At 42.9% G+C, this 22,029-nt stretch overlaps 1 protein-coding gene across 1 annotated transcript; it reads right to left on the bottom strand.

The window, feature by feature from the left end:
- Positions 1-1,043: 1,043 nt before the first annotated feature.
- On the bottom strand, positions 1,044-20,574 carry RERGL (RERG like). The gene is made up of 5 exons (XM_081956720.1): positions 20,380-20,574; positions 12,582-12,638; positions 12,191-12,264; positions 8,720-8,877; positions 1,044-4,847 (listed from the first exon to the last, which is right to left on the bottom strand). The coding sequence occupies exons 1-5, from the start codon at positions 20,429-20,431 to the stop codon at positions 4,565-4,567; spliced, it is 624 nt and encodes a 207-aa protein (XP_081812846.1). The 5' UTR covers positions 20,432-20,574; the 3' UTR covers positions 1,044-4,564.
- Between the last annotated feature and the right edge of the window lie 1,455 nt (positions 20,575-22,029).

The raw sequence follows: 22,029 nt of genomic DNA, 5'->3' as shown, positions 1-22,029 counted from the left end.
CTGCCACTCATGGCAGAGGTGGGGTGCATGCACATGCAGTGGTGGGGTGCATGCGTGGGGGTGGGGCATGTGCAGGGGACGCACCTACATGCAGGGGGCATGCGGGGGAGCATGTGCAGGGACCACACATACATTGCATTTTGGGGGTTCAGGCACAGGCACGCATATTTGCACACGTGCACACTTTGGGTGCTCACTCCAGAAAAAGTTAGCCATCACTGTTCTAGACATTTTCCAAGTATGGACTTCTTAGGGGACTTGAGACTAAAACATATGAAGAATGGCTGCAGGAACTGGGTATGTCTAGTTTAATGAAAAGAAGGACTAGGGGAGACATGATAGCAGTCTTCCAATATCTCAGGGGTTGCCACAAAGAAGAGGGAGTCAAACTATTTTCCAAGGCACCTGAGAGTAGAACAAGAAGCAATGGGTGGAAACTAATCAAGGAGAGAACTGAGGAGAAACTTCCTGAAAGTTAGAACAATTAATCAGTGGAACAGCTTGCCTCCAGAAGTTGTGAATGCCCCAACATTGGAAGTTTTTAAGAATATGTTGGATAGCCATTTGTCTGAAACAATATAGGGTTTCCTGCCTAGGCAGGGGTTTGGACTAGAAGACCTCCAAGGTCTCTTCCAACTCTGGTATTGTATTGTATTGTATTGTATTGTATTGTATTGTATTGCATTGCATTGCACTGCACTGCACTGCATTGCATTGCACTGCACTGCACTGCACTGCATTGCACTGCACTGCATTGCACTGCACTGCATTGCACTGCATTGCATTGCATTGCATTGCATTGCATTGCATTGCATTGCATTGTATTGTATTATTGTCTATGTTACAGCCAGGTCAAACCAAACGATTACCAAATTACAAAATTCTTCTGCACAAAGAGACAAGCTCAGGAAAGACCACAGCTGCTACCCAGCTGGCGCAAAAGACCATCATCTATCAACAAATCCAGGCTTCTAAAAGACATGAAACATTATTTTTTATTTTTTTAAAAAATAAGGAAATAGTTTTATTCTGTTTACATGGCAGTCTCAGTGCTGAGTGAATAGAATGGATCCCAATGCATATTCCTGTTTTACGCAGGGAAGGAATCGTAACAGCATGATGTGTGAACTGTGAATCTCCATCAACAGCTGATGAAAATGTTTTCTTTTTGAGAAGGACAAGATAAAGACTAGGGTCTGTCCAAAAGTGTGTTATAGTTAGCAGCTTGTCAAGTGTTCTGTTTTTAGAAAGAGGAAAATTATTGCCTTGGGATGCGACCGTCATTTGGCTAAAGTTTCTTTTACTCCTTCCAAGAATAAGAGGCTTGTGTTAACTTTAAGCCAGGAGGCAGGCATTTTCTTTACTCTTCTTGGAAATAAGAGACGATGGGATACCTTTATGCTAGTTTTATTATTTTTTTAAATAAAGTTTGCTTCAAAACTTTGGTTAGACATCCCCTCCCACCAGCTGAATGTTTCGGTTCCAAGTAACACCCCCAACAAAATACTCCAACGCTTGACGTGCCTCCCAGTCACGCCACTCCTGGTACAGGGCAAGATGCCCTTGACTCTCTGAGAAAGGAATGCTATTTTGACTATATAGCTCCCATACTCCATATAATCTCCCCTCCCAATTTCCCACAGCATTAAATGTGACAGGCCGGAAGGCCCAATGCAAAAAAATGGCTTCCGGGCCTGACACTGACATAAAATTATCAGCATCGATTGCAACTTCTTAAGCAGTGAGAAACTGTTTTGTGTAGGGAAGTGGTTCTCAACCTTTCCAATGCCGCGGCCCTTTAATACAGTTCCTCATGTTGTGGTGGCCCCCAAACATAAAATTGGTGTCTCAGTTCCTAAGACCATTGAAAATATGGGTTTTCTGAGGGTCTTAGGCAACCCCTGTGAAAGGGTCGTTCTACCCCCCAAAGGGGTCCCGACCCACAGGTTGAGAACCACCGGTGTAGGGGTTAAAGCTACAAAACTAGAAACTGAGGGAATGTATGTTTTAGATTTGCTTAGGCAGGAAGCCAGTTGAAGCCAGAGAAGCAACTTAGAACTGAGGAGAAATTTCCTGACAGTGAGAACAATTAATCAGTGGAACAGCTTCCCTCCAGAAGTTGTGAAAGCCCCAACACTGGAAGTCTTTAAGAAGATGTTGGATAGCCATCTGTCTGAAACAGTATAGGGTTTCCTGCCTAGGCAGGGGGTTGGACTAGAAGACCTCCAAGGTCCCTTCCAACTCTACTATTGTATTGTATTGCATTGTATTGAATGACTTTGGACCAATTCTTCTCTCTCAGCTCTTGGAAGAAGACCATAGCAACAGTAGCATGCTAAGGGTGGTGCTCAGGGATGGGCTGCTACGGGTTTGCCCAGTTTCGGGAGAACCCGTAGCTAAGATTATGACCAGTTTGGAGAACCTCCAAATCCCAACTCTGGCTGGCCCTGCCCACCCTGGTCTTCTCCTCCCGGGAGTCTCCACGTGGCCTGTTTTGGATGTAAGTGCAGGGCCTGTGTGGAGGCTCGGGGAGGGGGGGAAAGGAGCCTCCTAGAAGTTCTGGAAGACCGGAAATGGGCAGGGCTGGGCTGGGTTCTGGCAGAGATTACTGCCGGTTTGCTGAGGGGCACACTGTGTGTGTGCATGCTTGATGCACAATGCAACTAAAATTACAACTAAAACAACAAGATGGTGCCACCTGTGGCGCCGCCGGGAGAAGCGGTTTGGGGGCATGGCATGCCTGGGTCGCTGCTGGTTCCAGTGATCCAGGGCACCAAGCTACTACCAGTTCATCCGAATCAGTAAGAACCCACCACTGCACCGGAGGGCCTCTGGAGCCTGGGGGAAGCAGTTTTTGCCCTCCTAGAGGCTCAAGGAAAGCCTCTGGAGCCTAGGGAAGGTGAAAACGCCCCCCCGTCCCCCAACTGCAGGAGCCTGACTAGACCACACCTACCATGGCTACACCCACCCAACACAGAGAACCTGTTGCTCAAATTTTTGAAGCCCACCCCTGATGGTGCTTTGGGAGTGATACACCTTGAGAATAGCGAGTAAGGTGAAGAGTTTATCCAATAGGTATAGAGTTGGGTCAGTACTGTTGGGGCACAACCTTCTCTGTCGGTGACAGAGATGGAGCAGGGATGAACTAATGATGGTGTGGGCAGAGCGGCTTGAATCATGTGGCAGCTGCATATCCCTCTGATCTGCTCTTGGTGTCAAAGTCTTTCAAGGGAGGATTTCGAGTCACAGATCCTATCTGGCTTGGAGAGCTGCCAGGCCGATATCAGTCTCGGAGAGTCATGAACCAATTAAGCAAACTAATCGTCTCCTGCAAACTCCACTCCCCTTTCGCTCTTTTATTTCCTCTGAGAGGTGCCATTCATCATCCACCTGTGGCCTTACTTCCAAGTGAATCTGTTGTTTTGCTGTTCCCTTCATCTGGCAACTCTGTGCATACACACACTGGGAATAGGCTCCAGCTGTTCTTCTGCCTCACTGATGTCTGACTCTGAAGGCAGCTGATAACTGGCCTATGTCTGTGGCCCCCTCTCTGCCTCCGACACAGAGCCCTCGTCAGAGCCTTCCCCAGACTCCAGGACTGGCCCATGTTCCTCCACAACCTCCTCACTGTCCGAATCCACTGGCCAGCCACAACAATTTAATGAAAGGCCAGCCTTAGCAAGAAGCCCCTGACTCTGCACTTAAGTGGTTTAAAAGACACTAAAATATATTAGAAGGGAACACTGACACATGGTTGATTGCAGACAAAAGCTGGCAAAAGGAATGAGCTGATATGGCTTCAATCAGATTTTAATCTTTCCCTAAGTCTGTTCCAAGCTAAGGAAAGGAGCTGTAGCCAGGAAAGCACATGCTTAAATTGATATGAGTTTAATGTCACTTCTGGAAAAGATGCTAATAGTTCAAGATTTTCCTTCCCTCCTGCTTTGTCAGAGACCTTGTTGATGTCTTGGGTAGTCCTTTCCCAATGTAAATTGTGGACAGCCTCTCTTTCACATCGACCAAAAGAGGTTTTGTTATTGTTGAAATCAACACCATAATTGATTTAGACCAATGTTTCCCATGCTTAGCCATTTTTAAGATATGTGGACTTCAATTCCCAGAATATCCCAGCCAGCATGCGGGCTGGGGTATTCTGGGAGTTGAAGTCCACATGTCTTAAAAATGGCTAAGCATGGGAAACACCGATAAAGGCACCGTACCACATCGTTTTCCTGATCCTTGCTCATATTTCCTGCCTGGATTCAGTTAAGATTATTAGCGATGAACTTGCAATTCATTCCTTAATAACCATGTACCGAACTTGAGTATGCTCTAAAGTCAATCTGCTGCCATGGAAAAAACTATATTCCCAGAAGAGTTATCAAAGGGCTGGATTTAAGTGATGATTTTTGCCATGCTGGGTGGGAATACGGCAATCATTTCTGTGGCTTCCTTGGGTGACATGCTAAGATCTTCGTGTGAACTAGATCCTTTGTGCATGCGCGTGCATATATGTGTGAGAGACAGTGTCTTAGCTCCCTGCCCGTTTCTGGTGGGCTTCTCACTAGACAGACTTCCTCCTCTTTCCGAACATGTTATTGATCAGTTTGGCCATGGATTTTGAGCCGCTGGGCCGTCTCTTCTCCTTCCCCTTGGGATGAGCCGTGAGGCTTTTCAAAGCTTGGCTGAACATCGTTCCTATTTCTTGGCATTGTTCTGAAGCTGACAGTTCACAAAACTGGCATCTGTAATCCAGGGCCAACTTCTGTCCTTCATCCCAACTGACTTCTCGTACGTGGCACAAATCTTGCTTGTTCCCAACCAAAACCACGGTGCACTCTGATGTTCTGGATAAAGTAAGTTGAGAAAAAGAAATGTGATAAACAGAGAACTTTCTTCTGCTTAAATCATTGACTTCTGTTAAGTGTTCTGAAATGTTAAATCACCGTCCTTATGGAACTTGTATGAGAGGCAATGTATTTTTATTTATCCTATTTTTCTGAGTATAAGACCCACCGGAGTATAAGACACACCAAGGTTTTGAAGAGGCAAACTTTAAAAAAAAGGTTTTTGCACTCTGCAAACCTCCCAAAAACAGCCCGTTTTTCGTGAAAATGGGCCCTTTTTTTCCAAAAAATGCATGAATGGCCTTTAGGGGGTTGCAGAATGCTCCTAAGGGATGGGGCCACCCAAAAACAAGCAAAAAACAGCACATTTTTCATGAAAATGGGCCCATTTTTGTAAAAAAAAATGGCATGCATAGCCTTTAGGAGACTTATAGAGTACGCCTGGGGGCTGGGGGGGGGATTGAGCAAAAACTGGCCCATTTTCCCCTCATTTCTGCCCTCCCCAGCCCCCAGGAGCACTCTGAAAGCCCCCAAAAGGCTCTGCACGGCGATTTTGGTGAAGGGGAGGGGTTTCGGGAGGCAAAAAATGTTGTATTCAGTGTATAAGATGCCCCCAGATTTTCAGCCTCTTTTTTGAGGGAAAAAGGTGTGTCTTATACTCCGAAAAATACGGTAGTTAAATTGTTTATATTAAAATACCATCTTATACAGGTAGTTCTCAACTTACAACTAGTCACTTAGCAACTGTTCAAAATTTCAATGGCCCTATCTTTATCCATAATACCTGTGGTAACATGACAGTACTTCAGGCACTCCATAACTGGGCCATATTTATGGCTGTTTGTAGTTTCCATCAACCATGTGATTTTGCCAAAAACTGTTATTTACATTCAGTTTTCAGCACAATCGCAGCTATAGTGAATCACGGGTTCACTTAACAACCATGCTGTTTTACAGCCATGACGGCCAGGCCATAACCTGAGTACTACCTGTACAATTCAATCTTGGGCATCAAAATAGTTAATATATTAAAAGATACAAATTCAATTCTCATAAAATCGAAGGCATCTATATAGATATAGAGACAGAGAGAAAGAGAGAGATGGATGGATGGATGGATGGATGGTAGGTAAGTAGATAGATGGGTAGAGGGATAGAGGGACAGACAAACAAAAAGAAAGATGGATGATAGACAGACAACTGAGATGAGAGGGGGGGAGAGGGAGAGAGAGAGATGTGGCAAATAGAGTAGAAGCTTTCCAACTCTCAAAAGGGAGGCTGTTCCATAAGGCAGATACCACTACAGAGAAGGCATGTCCTTGGTCCTCCCAGATGACAACCTTAAGTGATAGAAGTGAGACACACAACTGTGTTTTTATACTGATACACATTCCCAATTGAGCACATCTATGTACCGTATTTTTCAGAGTATAAGATGTACCAGAGTTTAAGACGCACCAAGGTTTTGAAGAGGCATTAAAAAAAAAAAAAAGTGTTTGCACTCTGCAAACCTCCCCAAAACGGCCCATTTTTTGTGAAAACAGGCCCGTTTTTTTTTTCTTCAAAAAAAGGGCATGCATAGCCTTTAGGAGGCTTATAGAGTGCTCCTGGGGACTGGCGGGGGGGGGGGGGCAAAATTGAGCAAAAATGGCTTTCTTTGCAAAAACAGGCCCATTTTTGTCAAAAAAAAAAAAAAGAGGGCATGCATAGCCTTTAGGAGGCTTATAGAGTGCTCCTGGGACCTGGGGGGGGGGGCAAAATTGAGCAACAAACGGCCCATTTTTTGCTCATTTCTGCCCTCCCCAGCACCCAGGAGGTCTCTGAAAGCCTCCTGAAGGCTATGCACGGCCATTTTGGTGAAGAGGGCGGGGTTTTGGGAGGCACAAAATGCTGTATTCAGTGTATAAGATGCACCCAGATTTTCAGCCTCTTTTTTGAGGAAAACAGGTGCATCTTATACTCTGAAAAATATGGTAATTCATACATTTCTCTTTTCAAAAAAATGTTTTCCATTTATATCATGCTCAATGTGCAATGCTAGGTTAAAAATCAGCAAAGAATAAGGCATCTTCTCTATAGGACCAGCCTATATTTTTTAACACATTGGAATTGTTTTGATTTCCAAAGAAATGTTTGGGGAACCGTTTGGGCAAAACTCTTAAATGTTTCTATTAGACTCCTGATTGATCCCTGGTGTTTTTTGTTTGCTTTTAAAGCGAGGAGAGTGAAATATGAGCAACCGCTGGCCATTTTCTCCGGAAAGTGAACAGACACAAAGTTTTCACGTTGGACTATTGATGGTGACAGATTCACATATATGAAGACAAAGGTTGTGGAAAAAATAACCAGTCATCGGAGAGTTGCTTTTATTGGATGGGGATCATCCTTCACACTAGCAATTTCTTTCCCACACCGCAATTAAAAGCGGAGATTGAATTTCAGTGGGCTGACAGTTGTAAATGTCACACAGTTCAATAAAACTTACTCCGAGGTGGCTTGATCTAGGGCTGTAGATAAGCTGACCCTAATAAACTGGTTTTTAAACTATGTAGAATTTCTATTTGGAAGGTCTGTGTGTAAAAAGAAGCCTGACTGAATCAAACTAGGTAGACACACTGCAATCAACTGGATTCATTGTTCCTGGTTTTTATTGGGGTTTCCCTACAGGGGGTGGGGAACCATGGCCATGGTGGCCCAGGAATTCTGGGAGTCGAAGTCCACAAGTCATAAAAGGGTTGTAGTTCCCCATGCCTGACTTAAAGGGACCAAGTCTGAATCTAGCCCCATTTCCATCCGAACTGTTGCAACCGATAAGTGAGCCAACGAGGCCATGGGAGGAAATAGCAATGGACTTTATAGTGGAGTTGCCAAAAAGTGGGGGAACACAGTGATCTGGACTGTAATAGACTTATTTTCCAAGCAGACGCACTTCATACCCTGCAGTGGGCTACCCTCAGCCCACCAGTTGACCAAACTGTTTCTGAAGCACAACTACTGCCTGCATGGAGTACCATGAAGAATTACCTCAGACAGAGAGGTCCAGTTCACGGCTAAGTTCTGGAGGGAATTCCTGCAATCCATTGGGTCATCTCAGGGCCTTAGCTCGGCCTTTCATCCGAGAACCAATGGGGGGGGAGAGAGACTGAAAGCTACGGTAGAGCAGTACCTGAGTTCCTACATAAACTATCAGCAGTCCAATTGGGCGGACCTCCTGCCTTTCACTGAGGTAGTGTATAATAATGCTGTTCACAGTAGCACAGGACTAACTCCATTCAAAGTACCGTGTTTCCCTGAAAATAAGACAGGGTCTAATTTTCTGTTGAGCCCCAAAATAAGCGCTTGGCCTTATTTTTGGAGATGACTTGTTTTTTTTTTTTTGAGGTGCAGGAGGAGGCGAGCGTGGTCACCTCATGGCTGCTGCTGTGTTGCAATATTTTCAGGGAGGGCTTATTTTCAGGGGAGGGCTTATTTTAGCACATGTGCTCAAAAGCCCAATTGGGCTTATTATATGGGGAGGTCTTTTTTTCAGGGAAACAGGGTAGTGAGTGGCATGGACTTTGTCCCAATGCCTGAATATCCAAGGGATCCCCCCTCCTCAGTCAGCTTGACCGACTGGATTAGAGTCAACGCTGAAAGCAACCTGGGAGAATGTCAAAAAAAAGTGCTAGCTAAAGCGGCACAAACCTATAAGGAACAGGCAGACAAACACAGAGCTCCGCAATGACCATTCCAGTTGGGGGAGAAGGTCTACCTCTCCACAAAATACTTGAGGTTAAAACTCCCTAGCAAGAAAGCAAGCAGGCCAGGGATGCTTTGCGAGTTGACCTGATGAGCCACATCAAGCTTTCAGCTTTCCTACTCACGGTCAGTACCTAATTTGCCTTTTGCAAGCTCCTCCATGACACTCGCGGATCCTGTACAGCAAGGTTTTTGCGAACGCAAATGAAGTTCTGTCACTGATGTCATAGACCACAATAAATCCATCGGCCCATTGGAGTTCATCTGCAAGTAACAATTTCCCTGGTCGAGGCTGGAAGGCAAAAAGGCAAGCAGTTTATACTGTGTTTTTGGTTGGAGAAGAACCTGCTTCAGCCTAATTGACAGTAAGTATTGATACCAACTGACCTTGGTATCAATACTTAGGAACCACGTACATAGATTTGCTCCTGGAAGAACCATTCCAGGGGTAGGTTGCAGCAGGCACTACTGCCAGTTTGCTCGTGGGTGCACAGCGGGCGCATGTGCAGTGCAATAAAAATCGTTCTGTGCGTGTGCAGAAGCAAAAAACAAGATGGCAGCACCTATGGCACACATATGGTTCGGCGGCATGGCAGGCCTGGGTCGCTGCGGGTTCCAGCGACCCAGGCTGCCAAACCACTACTGGTTCCACAGAACCGGTCTGAACCGGTAAGAACCCACCCCTGAGCTGTCCCTAATCCAACACTTTGGGATTTCAAAGGGTTGGGTTATATGGACAGAATGAAATTAATTCCCACTGTAATTATGTCGGAACATTTTTTTTCCAGATAAGAAGGGTATTTTTTGTTTTTCTAATGTCCTATTTGTTTTATTTACATTACTTTCCATTTCCATCAAACAGTGTGTGATCTAGGTACAGTTATTTGTACAGTCATAATCCACATATTTGTTGTTATATTCATCACAATAGTATTAATAATATAACTATATAATAGTATAACAACAATACATAATATCATCATCTTTAAACTCTCTCCACATTAACATTTACTCTTTTTATATACCCTCCATTCTAACTTCTATTTCTATGGTCTAACCCAGTGGTGGGCAACCTTTTTTTTCAACTGAGCCAAATCTCGCCAAAACCACGATTGAAATTTACTTTGAGAGCCACATTTTTAAAACCGAAAATACATAGGATGGTACACTGTTTTTAGTTTCAATAAGTTTTTATTGAGAATATTCTGCATGCAAGTATCCTCATAGGTCGGGAGGATACAAATAACACAACTAATGAAACAAAAACTTTAGAACGATATTATTTATCGATAACGTTAAATTCCGTAAAATTTGCCTTACAATGTAGAGAAAATTACATCCTGACATTGACTGACAAAGTCACAACCACTAATGTGAACATTGGCCTTGCATTTCCTTGGATAGTTTGAGTAAGTCAGGTTTGTATGTTGTTGTTTTTAATTTCATCTCTCTCTCCCACTTTCTTTCTTTTTTTCTTTTTCTTTCTCTCTCTCTCTCTGGCTCTTTGTCTCTCTCTCTCTCCCTCCCTCCCCCATCTCTGTCACTCTGTGTGTGTGTGTGTCTGTCTGTCTGTCTCTCACTCACTCTGTGTGTGTGTGTGTCTGTCTCTGTCTCTCCCTCTGTCTCTCTCCCCTCCCTTCCTCTCTCTCTGTCACTCTGTGTATGTGGGTGTGTCTGTCTCTCACTCATTCACTTAATCACTCACTCTGTGTGTGTCTCTCTGTCTGTCTATCTTTCTCTCCCTCCCTCCCCCCCTCTGTCTCTCTCTGTCTGTGTGTGTGTGTGTGTCTGTCTGTCAGTCTCTCTCTGATTCCCTCCCTCACTCCCTCTCTCTGTTCCTCTCTCTGTCTGTCTTTCTCACTCACTCACACACACACACACACACACTGTGGTCACCTTGTTGAGTGTTCCAATCACATTTGAAACATTCAACAACTGGCCTGCATTTATGGTATTTTGCAGCATTCTGCAGTCATAGGACCAAAATTGGTTGTCACTCGCCTGGGCTTTTGCAGAAGCTTCCCTCCGAAGCCCGAGAGGAGGGAGGGGAGCGGGCACCCGGCACACAGAAGAGCCGCATTAAAGGGTGTAAAGAGCCGCATGTGGCTCCCGAGCCGCGGGTTGCCCACCACTGGTCTAACCATTGATAAAATACATCCCACGTCAAAAAATATTCAGTTTCTTCTTTATTCTTAATAGTAAGTGTTAAACTGTCCATTCCTGCACATTCTAGTATTTTCTTAATTACATTCTCATGTGACGGAATCTCATCGTTTTTCCATTGTTGTGCTGATATATTTCTGGCTGCATTTAGTATATGTAAAACCAGATATATAGTCTTTTTAGCGTATTTGTTCCAGTAGAATGCCGAACAAAAATGTCTCTGGTTTCAAGTTTATATGTTGTGTTATCATTTTTCACAACCAAATATGTATTTTCATCCAATATTTTTTAGCTTTCGGGCAAGTCCACCACATATGATAGTATGAACCCAATTGTTGATTACACTTCCAACATTTAACAAATCTACCTTTATACATTTTGGCCAATGTTGTCGATGCAAAATGCCATCTATAAAACATTTTAAACAAATTTTCTATACATGCAGTTGACATAGTCAGTTTAACATTTTTATCACATAGTCTGCCGTTTATCTAATTCTATTGCATATGCAAATTTTTTAGCCCAGGTGAGAAGTTTATTCCATGCTTTTTATAAAGCAGCTAGCCTACATGGTTTTACTGGTTTCATGGTTCTATTTGTTTTATTCACACCATGATCTTGTGAGATGGATTACTCTGAAAGATGGTGGGTAAACTAAAATTATTTAGAAAACCAACTAAGTGAAGAGCCCCTATCAACTCTAATCAAATTCTCCAACTGGCATTGTCTGTTAAAGTGTAGAAAATCAACTTTGGTCGAAGCACAATGCAATCTGTGTATGAACCGAATTGCACAACCTGCATCGATTTAAAAAAATGATGCCATTTAGTTGAATTCTCTGCCTTACTAAATCAAGCCATCATTCCAGATATTGTCATACGAGTAATCCAAAACATCTTAAAGGCACTTTGAAACATAGCTGGTCTCAGGAACAGGCTTCATTCTTTTTTAATCATCATCTAAGGTTACTGGGTAAGTGTCTCCCTTCTCAGCAACCTGTGGCATTGAATTCCTTCTGCTATCTATTTCCAGTCCTGCTTTAGGCATGAAAGTTGACTGGAAGACCTTGGGCCAATCAGCAGGAGAATGTGAATTCTAGTCCCACCTTGGGTATGAAAGCCGGCTGGGTGACTTTGGGCCAATCACCAGGAGACAGTGAGTTCTAGTCCCTCCCTAGGCACGAAAGCCAACTGGATAACCTTGGGGCCAATCCCCAGAAGACCGTGAGTTCTAATCCCGCTTTAGGGATTAGAACCAGGCTGGATGACTTTGAGCCAATCACAATGAGACTGTGAGTTCTAATCTTGCCCTTAAACCTAAAAGCCAGCTGAGTGACGTTGGGCCAATCACTTTTTTCCAACCCAACCCATCATTGCAGGAAAAAAATAGGAGGAGGAAGGAATATTCATTATGCGTGCTCATTGTCCAGTTTTCCAACTTACTTGGGAACAAGGATCATATATTTCCAAGTTAATTTGTTTTCCATCCAGATACAAATGTTTTGTATAAATGCATTCTGTTAGGGGGAAAAAAAAGAGGAATAAACAGGCTGGGTAAGGCAACCATCACTTATATATCCCAAGGCAATTTAACATCTATTGCTACCACTTCCCTGCCTCAATCTGAAAAATAAATGTTAAATCTTCAGGCCCAAAAGAAAGTCACAGAATATCTTTGTGTTTTTCTTGAAAGCACAGAGCTCACAACGTTTATTAAGTGCCCTATTTCTAAAGTGACACATACACACATACCCCTTCCGTTACCAGCAGTAAGATCTCGATCATGCGAGTGTAAATAAAATGCAAGGAAGATTCAAAGTGAGTGGAAACTTACCAGAATCGGAGGCATATTCTCCAATGAATCGCTTTGTCAGAAAGCGCACCGTCAGAGCTGAAAAGACAAAGTAAAGGGGCCATGGGAGTGTTACTTTTTTCTAAAGAAAATCTCTCTCTCTCTCTCTCTCTCTCTCTCTCTCTCTCTCTCTCTCTCTCACACACACACACACACACACACACACACACACACTCACTCACTCACTCACTCATTCACTCACCACATGGAGTGGAGAGTGAGAGGCATTTGTACCCTCTCTTGGACTTTGAACTTGAGCCTCCTGTTCCTGTGCAAGAAATATATTCTATTGGTTGTCAGATTCCCATGGGGCTATGCAGGAGTCATAGCTGAGATAAGTTTGGTTGAACCTCACTGGGTGATGCAATGTCCTTAGGAAATTTTGAAATGCAGTGATGCTAGATGGGCAGAGGGCAGAGGTGGTATTCATCAGGTTCTGACCAGTTCTGGAGAACCAGTAGCGATAATTTTGAGTGGTTCAGAGAACCGGTAAATACCACCTCTGACTGGCCCGGCCCCCATCTATTCTCTGCCTCCTGAGTCCCAGCTGATTGGGAGGAAACTTGAGCTTCCTGTTCCTGGGGCAAGAGCATGTATTCTATTGGCTGTAGTCAGACTCCCATGTTGAGTCATGTTTGTTTGATTCTAGTTTGGTGGAACCTTAGGCTGATGTAATGTCCCCGGGTGATTTCGCAATGCAGTAAGCCCTGCTACTAGATAGATAAAGGGCCAATCCTATTATGTCCTCAGGGGTTATGTCTTAATCCCATCACCCTGGAGCTGGAGGTCTTTTGTCTTGTAGATAGGCTGGCCCAGTTTCTCTTAATGTGCACCAAAATATCTGCTGGGGGCAGGAAGCTGAAGCTCTGAGTTTCTATTTCCCTTAAGATTTTTATTTCTCTTTCAGGGAAAATATTTTATCCTGCCTTTTTAAAATTTCCTAAAATATTTCATTCTTCTAGGAGGGGTGGGGGGCTAACTTTCTACACCAACTAATAATTGGATTATGAGTCAGGCTGCAAACCTATATATAGCAGACAAGATACACAGTCCTTTCTACTCCTACTTTGCCTCACTTCTGAAAATTGCATATTGGTTTTAGTTTCCCAACTTAATTGGTCAATGCAATGCAAGGCTTATTTAGGTCCCAAGATGTAAACCAGGAATCAACTCTTGAGGCCAGAGATGCACAAATGAACAGAGCCTCGAATGTTAAGGTGTATTTATGTGAATGTCATCATTCCTACTTCACCGAAGACTTTCTAAACATGAGCACTACAAGAACAATGCCTCGCTTCACACACTATTATTTTACTACAATGTATTTATTCAAGCATATTAGGGCTGCCCAAACTGGACTGCAATCATATTTATAATCCCAAACAGGTCAAACAGGTAGCCCTTTATGCAATCATCCCTACTTAAACTTTACACTAGTATCTAAATGAGATACTAAAGAATTGTGAAAAGGAGAGGAGCCCTGGAGAAATGTTGACAACCATACTTACTAAGATACTATTCCTAGAACATTTTCCCATTTAATTAGATTATAGAATAAAATACAAAATACAAAAATATGAAAGCAAATAATAGGAGAAAGCGGAGAGGAGGAAAAGGGGAAAAGAAAGTGAGGGGGAGAGAGATCTGTTGATTTGTTGTCATGGAAATGGCTAGTTTATATTGTTCTGGAAAAGTAAAAAGTTGAGGTTTGATGTTATTTGCTTTATTCTACTGCAACAGAACGAGTTGGAAGTCAATGCTTTTTCTATCGCTAGAACATTTTCAGAATAACAGAATAACAGAGTTGGAAGGGACCTTGGAGGTCTTCTAGTCCAACTCCCTGCTCATCTATCTATCTATCTATCTATCTATCTATCATCTATCTATCTATCTATCTATCTATCTATCTATCTATCTATCATCTATCTATCTATCTATCTATCTATCATCTATCTATCATCTATCTATCTATCTATCTATCTATCTATCGATCGATCAATCAATCAATCTATCTATCATCTATCTATCTATCTTTCACCCAGGAAAAAGTCTTCTGCACTTCTGCACTGCAAATATCAATATTACAGCTAGATGGCAGGAAAGAAATATAGAAAGCTTTTTTTTTTAGCTGCCAATCTAGTGGTCATGTTGTTGTGTCTTCCAGATGTCATATGAATTACTTAATGTGGTTTGTTTGAGTAAACACTGGTGAGACCACTTGGATTGCACAGATGTAACCTATTTGTTGTAGCCATACATTGTGTTGCCCTTAAGGTTGCATACAAATAAAACATAAAAGGGATAGTTTCTCTTTTGTTGCTGAGCTGACATTAGGACCACCTACTGAACCACCTCAGCTATCTTACAGCTAGTCCTTGACTTCTAACCATTCATTTAATGATCATTCAAAGGTAACAACAGCTCTGAAAAAAGTGACTTATCACCGGTCCTTGCACTTATGACTGTTGTAGCATCCCTGCAGCCACATGATCAAAATGCAAGTGTTTGACAACTAGCATGGATTTACAAAGACTGAAACATCCTGAGGGTCACATGATTACCATTTCAGACCTTCCCAGGGGCTTCCAACAATAACCATAGCACTATAGAGTTATATACCGCTTCATAGTGCTTTTACAGCCCTCTCTAAGCGGTTTACAGAGTCAGCCTATGGCCCCCAACAATCTGGTCCTCATTTTACCCAGCTCGGAAGGATGGAAGGCTGAGTCAACCTTGAGCCTGGTGAGATTTGAACTGCCAAATTGCAGGCAGCCGGCAGTCAGCAGAAGTAGCCTGCAGTACTGCACTCTAACCACTGCACCATTGTGGCTCAAGAAGCACACTCGATGGGGGAATCCAGATTTGCTTATCAACCAACTCAATGGATTCCTTTATTATTATTATTATTATTATTATTATTATTATTATTATTATTATTATTATTATTATTATTATTATTATTATTAGCGTTTATATACCGCCCCCTCTCCCGAAAGGGACTCGGGGCGGTGTACAGTCCGTATTAAAATACAACAGATTAAAACGTAGAAATAACTATATAAATACATGTATAAGAGGAGGGTAAAATATGCCAAACTGTACAGCTAATAAATAAATCAATACAAAAGTTTAAAATATCAAGTTAAATTTAAAACAATATCCCTCTAAAAACCAGTAAGAATGTGTATGCCAGGAGGTAGACGTTAAAATTATGCCAAACCAGCCAGTCGGAACAGGTGTGTCTTCAGTTTCTGTCGGAAGGAGCGGAGGTCAGTAGTGGTTCTAATATCGGGGGGGAGGTCATTCCAGAGGGTTGGGCCCATCACAGAGAAGGCCCTACTCCTTGGTGTCGCCCGTTGGCATTGCCTCGTGGACGGCACCAGGAGAAGGCCCTCCCTGTGAGAGCGGATTGGCCGCAGGGATGTATGTGGGAGGATGCGATCCCGCAGGTAACTAGGCCCTATGCCATGGAGCGCTTTAAAGATGGTGATCAGAACCTTGAAACGCACCCGAAAGACCACAGGTAGCCAGTGCAGCTCGCGCAGGAGAGGTGTTACGTGGGAGTACCTAGTACTCCCCATGACTACCCGCGCGGCTGCGTTCTGGACTAGCTGCAGTCTTCGGGCGCGTCCCAAGGGAAGCCCCATGTAGAGAGCGTTACAGTAGTCCAGGCGAGACGTCACCAGTGCATGAGTGACTTTAACAATTGCAGTTGTCTCCTTAACAACCCTGGCAGATAAGGTTGCAAAATTGGTTACGACTCATTTAACAACCACATTGCTTAGCAACAGACATTCTGGTCCCAATTGTGGTTGTAAATTGAGTACTACCTACACTATGAAGGCCAGTCTTCCCTACTACCTATTGCATGCTGTTCCTCAACCCTGGTTGTGAAGGGCAAATGCAAAGAAGGCGAAGACATAGCAAATTCCAAGCAGAAGATGGTAATTACAGAACAATTCACACAGAACAATTCTCCATAGGACAGTCACTAATAGTGGTTATATTTATATAGTGGTTATGTTTATATAGCCATGGTGGCACAATGGTTAGATTGCAATATTGTCGGCTAACTCTGCCCACTGCCCGGAGTTTGATCCTGACCAGATCAAGGTTCACTCCAACCTTCCATCTTTCAGAGGTCAGTAAAATGAGGACTCACGTTGTTAGAATTCATATGATGACTTTGCAAACCACTTAGAGAGGGCTGTAAAGCACTATGAAGTGATATACGTATGTCTAAGTGCTATTGCTATTATATGGATTTTTAAAAGGAATCTGCACAGCCATATTAAATGGCCTGTGCGATCTAACAAGTTGTGTGAAGATGGCTATTGTTAACGTAGTTTTGCATAGAAACAACTGAAAAGAAGGATGGACAAGCCGAAAAAGATAGCGATCTGGAATTATATTTCCCATTATGGGTAATACCCAGCTGAACATCTGTTGTTTTTGAGATTATCTCTCTCTTGCTTATCTTCCATGATGCAAGAACACCTACCCAATCTTTCACCTGGATCAGATTTCAGATACGATTATTGCATCATGTATCTTTAAGTTATGCCTTGGGCTTATACAAGGTACACTAGAGCAGAATTGCATTTCATCCAAAATTGGAGCCTTAGAAGTAAAACCTAAAATTAGAAGGAAGACTGTTTTATGTTATGCTCTAAGCCGTAATTTATTCTAACCATAATCAAAGAAACCATCAAGGTTCCCTGCACATGGGTTATGGCTTAAACCATGTTGCACAAAGCACATTGGCTTGTTCATATATTTTGCTAGGTCCAAACCAAAAACTCATCATTCTGGTATTTAGCATGATTGTGAAAGCCCAAAGGACTTCTAAATTTAGAATTAAATCCTAAAAATGATCCTGAATTTTAACCACATTTTGTCAAATAACTCATAATAATCTCATTCATTTACCACATCATAATCTAATCTATAGCTCTGTGCATTATAACCTAAATATAAACCACAGTCTGTTTAGCATTATGCACAATTGAGACATTAACAGCTTTTCTCTCACTATAACTTACAATGTGATCTTTAGTAAATATTCTCAACCTCCACTTACCATGGTAAAAAACAGTTTTGCACCAGATTTGTTGATGGATATTTAAATCACTGGTTCTAAACTAAATTTCATTGCTTCTTTCACTAGGTTAGTGGAATTATGGATTGGGAAAATGGAAATACCAAGATTACAACTCATTTATTTTCCGATAAAACTTCAACTTTCCAGAGAAAGGAATGTCTGCTAAATCCAATTGTCTGTTAAATCCAAATGTATATCATTTGAATACATTTTTATCATTTGCAATAATTACATCATCTGACCAGCTGGGCACATCATATACTTTGTTGTGTCATACAAGTGAATAATAGACTGGAAAATATAATTTGCTCGTTAAGGTTCAGGAAACTACTGTACAGTAGAAAACTGGAATGCAATAGATTAGCTGGTTGGAAAAGAGCAAAGAGATTGATGATACAGCTTGTAATTCTTCAAGGACAAACAGATCAAGCAGGTAACCAATTATGCAATCATCTCTACTTAAACTTTACACTACTATCTAAATAGGATACTAAAGAATTGTGAAAAGGAGAGGAGACCTGGAGAAATGTTTACAACCATACTTACTAAGATACTATTCCTAGAGCCTTTCCCTATTTTATTAGATTATAGAATAAAATATAACATACAAAAATATGAAAGCAAATAATAGGAGAAAGCGAGGAGGAGGAAAAGGGGAAAGAAAAGTGAGGGAGAGAGAGATTTGTTGGTTTGTTGTCATAGAAATGGCTAGTTTATATTGTTCTGGAAAAGTAAAAAGTTGAGGTTTGATGTTATTTGCTTTATTCTACTGCAACAGAGCGAGTTGGAAGTCAAATGCTTTTTCTATTCCTAGAGCATTTTCAGAATAACAAAGTTGGAAGGGACCTTGGAGGTCTTCCAGTCAAACTCCCTGCCTAGGCAGGAAACCCTACCCCACTTCAAACAAATGGTTATCCAACATCTTCTTTAAAACTTCCAGTGTTGGAGCACTGGAAGTTTCAAACTTCTGGAGGCAGGTTGTTCCACTAATTAATTGGTCTAACTGTCAGGAAATTTCTCCTTAGTTCTAAGTTGTTTCTCTCCTTGATTAGTTTCCACCCATTGCTTCTTGTCCTGCCTTCAGGTGCTTTGACTCACTCTTTGTGACAATGTCTTAGAGGTTTCATGAATTGCATCTCAAGTTGGAGGATTTTTTAAAATAAAAAGTGGAATCCCATTCTAAATTAATAAGCTGCAATTTGCAACTCCAAAAAGTTATTTTTTTAAAAAAAAAAGAAAATAGTATGAACCTATTATCAAAATACTTTTGCTGCAGCAGCTGAATGTATATCAAGGGCTGGAAAATGAATTTGCAACAGGTAACCAGTCGCTGAGAGGCAGTTTGGTGTAATGGTTAAGGCTAGAGATGGGGAAACCTGTTCTAGTTTCACCTTGGGCACGAAACCAGCTGGGACATGGGCCAGTCACTCTCTCTCAGCCCTAGGAAGGAGGCAATTGCTAACCACTTCTGAATAACCTTGCCAAAAAATCTGCAGGGATTTGTTCAGGCAGTGTGTATATATATTGTATGTATGTATGTATGTATGTATGTATGTATGTATGTATGTATGTATATCAGAGTATATCACAGACACACAACTGGTTGCAATTTACTATTCATCTGTAATAGCAAAGATATTTGGTAAATTTTGGGATGGCTTGTTACCATCAGGTGCCATTGGAGTTGGTCAACATGCAGCTGATTTGGGTGGTCTCCAAAAACAAGTTGAACTGGTTAACAGATTTGGAAGAGACCTTGCAGGTCATCTAGTCCAACCCCCTCACCAAGAAGGAGACCCTACCTAGGATCAAACTCACAACCTCCTGGTTGTGAGACGAGAGCTCCACAGCAGCAGGTTAGTACTTGGATGAGAGACCACTAGGAAACCATAGGCCTGGGAAGTGAGGAAATCCACCCCAAAATTAGGACATGCAAAGAATATCAATAAGCTTGCTAAGAAAAGTCTCCATACAGGCATCAGGAATAAGGCAGGCATCTATCTGGGCATCTATCTGGACTACTGCAACAGATACAGCCAACAGAGAATTTCAGTGTGGGTCTTCCTCTGCCATCTGGTGGTCATCCGTATTTTTGCAAGAGTAGAGAGAAGCTCAACTCAAGGGACTACCACAAAGAGGAAGGGAGTCAAGCTATTCTCCAAAGCACTTGAGGGCAGGACAAGCAGCAATGGATGGAAGCTAATCAAGGAGAGAGGCAATGTAGAGCTGAGGAGAAATTTCTTAACAGGTAATCTGTGGAACGACCAGCCACCAGAAGTTGTTGATGCTCCAACACTGGAAGTTTTTAAGAAGAGATTGGACAACCAATTTTTTTGTCTGAAATGGGGTTTCCTGCCTGAGCAGAGGGTTGGACTAGAAGATCCCCCAAGGTTCCTTCTAACTCTGTTATTCTATTACTCTGAAAATGTCCTAGGAATAGTCTGAAATGACATAGGGTTTTCTGCCTCAGCAGGGGGTTGGACTAGAAGATCTCCAAGGTCCCGTCTAACTGTTATTCTGTTATTTTTCACCAGCTCCTTATGGTGCTCAGACAGAGGGTGCGATCCCCGTGTGAGCGCGTGTACGTGTGAGCGTAACGACCCCCTTTCCATAGCCAGCAAACCCTCCCGCCTGCCCGCCAGAAGCGCCGCTCCGAAGCCACCTGCCTCAGCGCCTTACCGGATTTGCCCGTCCCTTCGCTGCCCAGCATGGCTACCCGCACGACATTCATCCCCGGCGCCACTTCGAGAACCCAAGTCAGCCAAAAGTCAGTCAACTTCTCCGCCGGGCGGATGGACGGACGGCCGGGCTGACCCGGGATGTGGAGATGCTACAGCTGCGGAGACCCTCGCTGGAACGTTGTCCGTTGCTTCCTCTACGATGCCCGGGAAGTAACTCGGCTTGCCCGCTGCACCGTCCCGTGGCTATATAACCTCTCGGTCTGCGGACGTCCGGGGGGGGGGGGTGTTTGAACGGAGATCGAAGATCCGCCCTCTTCTTTTCCCAGCCTGTTGATTAAGTCGGAATGAATGGTCGTCTGAACGGGTCACTTCCCCCTCCCCCCTTTCCTGATTCCGCTGGGTTGTGAGGCTGGGTTTTGTGGCTTCCGCCACCCCTTTTATCCCAAGATGTGAGAGAGGAGGGAGAATCAAGAAGCCAACTTTGCCTCGTCGTTTGCCAAGTTTCTTTGGACGCGGGCCTCCGACGCGACTTTCGGATCTCCCCACGGTGGCTAGACTCGCAGGAAAAGTTTGAGCAATCCAATTAAAAGATGCTGCATCTGGATTTCGACCAGGGACCGGCTTGATTAATGCTAATGTTGGTTAGATGAGCTGGGTAGGTTCAGGGGGACTAAAAGAAAAAAGAAAAAGAAAAAACCACCCACCCCATTCAGAAAATGGGATAAAATAATAACCAAGTTAAGTGTGCTGTGCAAGGAAAAAAAGTTTGCTAATCGGCCATTAAACAAGATTCCTAGCAGGAAACTAACCACATTGTCAGACAGACGGTTCATTGACTTCAGTGGGACTTTATTCCTATCATAGTATAATTATTTTGTAAGGTGAATGGATCCTCCCAATCCAGGAGCAACGTACCAGTTTTTCCACAGCCTAAACCTCTCTGGTTGTAATTGCACTAAAAAAGATCTTATGATCATGATTGAGCCCAACATTTCTGATGTTAAGTAAGGCATTTGTTAAGTGAGTTTTGCTCCTGATTGACATCTTGATGTTTTTTGGCCCCTCCCTGTACAAGTAGTCCTTAACTCTAAACCACAATTCAGCCCAACGTTTCTATTGCTAATGAAACATTTATCAAGTGAGTTTTACTCCATTTTATGACCTTTCTTGCCGCAGTTGTTAAGTGAATCACTGCAGTGGTTAAGTTAGTCACATGGTTGTTGAGTGAATCTGGCTTCCCCTTTGATTTTTCTTGTCAGAAGGTCGCAAGAGTGGATCGCATTGTGTCCCCCACCCCTCCGGGACACTGCAACCGTCATAAATACGAGTCAGTTGCCAAGCATCCAAATACTGATTTCATGACCACAAGGAGGCTGCCGCGTGTAAAAAAATGGTCATAGGTCATTTCTTTCAGTGCTGTTGTAGCTTTGGAAGATCACTAAATGGATTAGACTACCTAGGTAGGAAATTTAGTTCTGCCATAGAGGCTGTTCCATAGTAAGAGTCGAAAAAGTCAGCAGCTTCTTGACCAAATAAAACTTCTCTGTTCATGGCACATACTTCTTAATCCCAATTACCAGAAGAAAATGATTGTTGTTGTTAGTTGCGAAGTTATCTCGACCCATCGCGACCTCATGGACAACATTCC

Source organism: Natrix helvetica (genome assembly GCF_964273705.1).
Source record: "Natrix helvetica genome assembly, chromosome: 6".
Lineage (NCBI taxonomy): Eukaryota > Metazoa > Chordata > Lepidosauria > Squamata > Natricidae > Natrix > Natrix helvetica.
The sequence above is the reverse complement of the archived record's forward strand: the minus strand, read 5'-3'. Positions and strand labels throughout refer to the sequence as shown.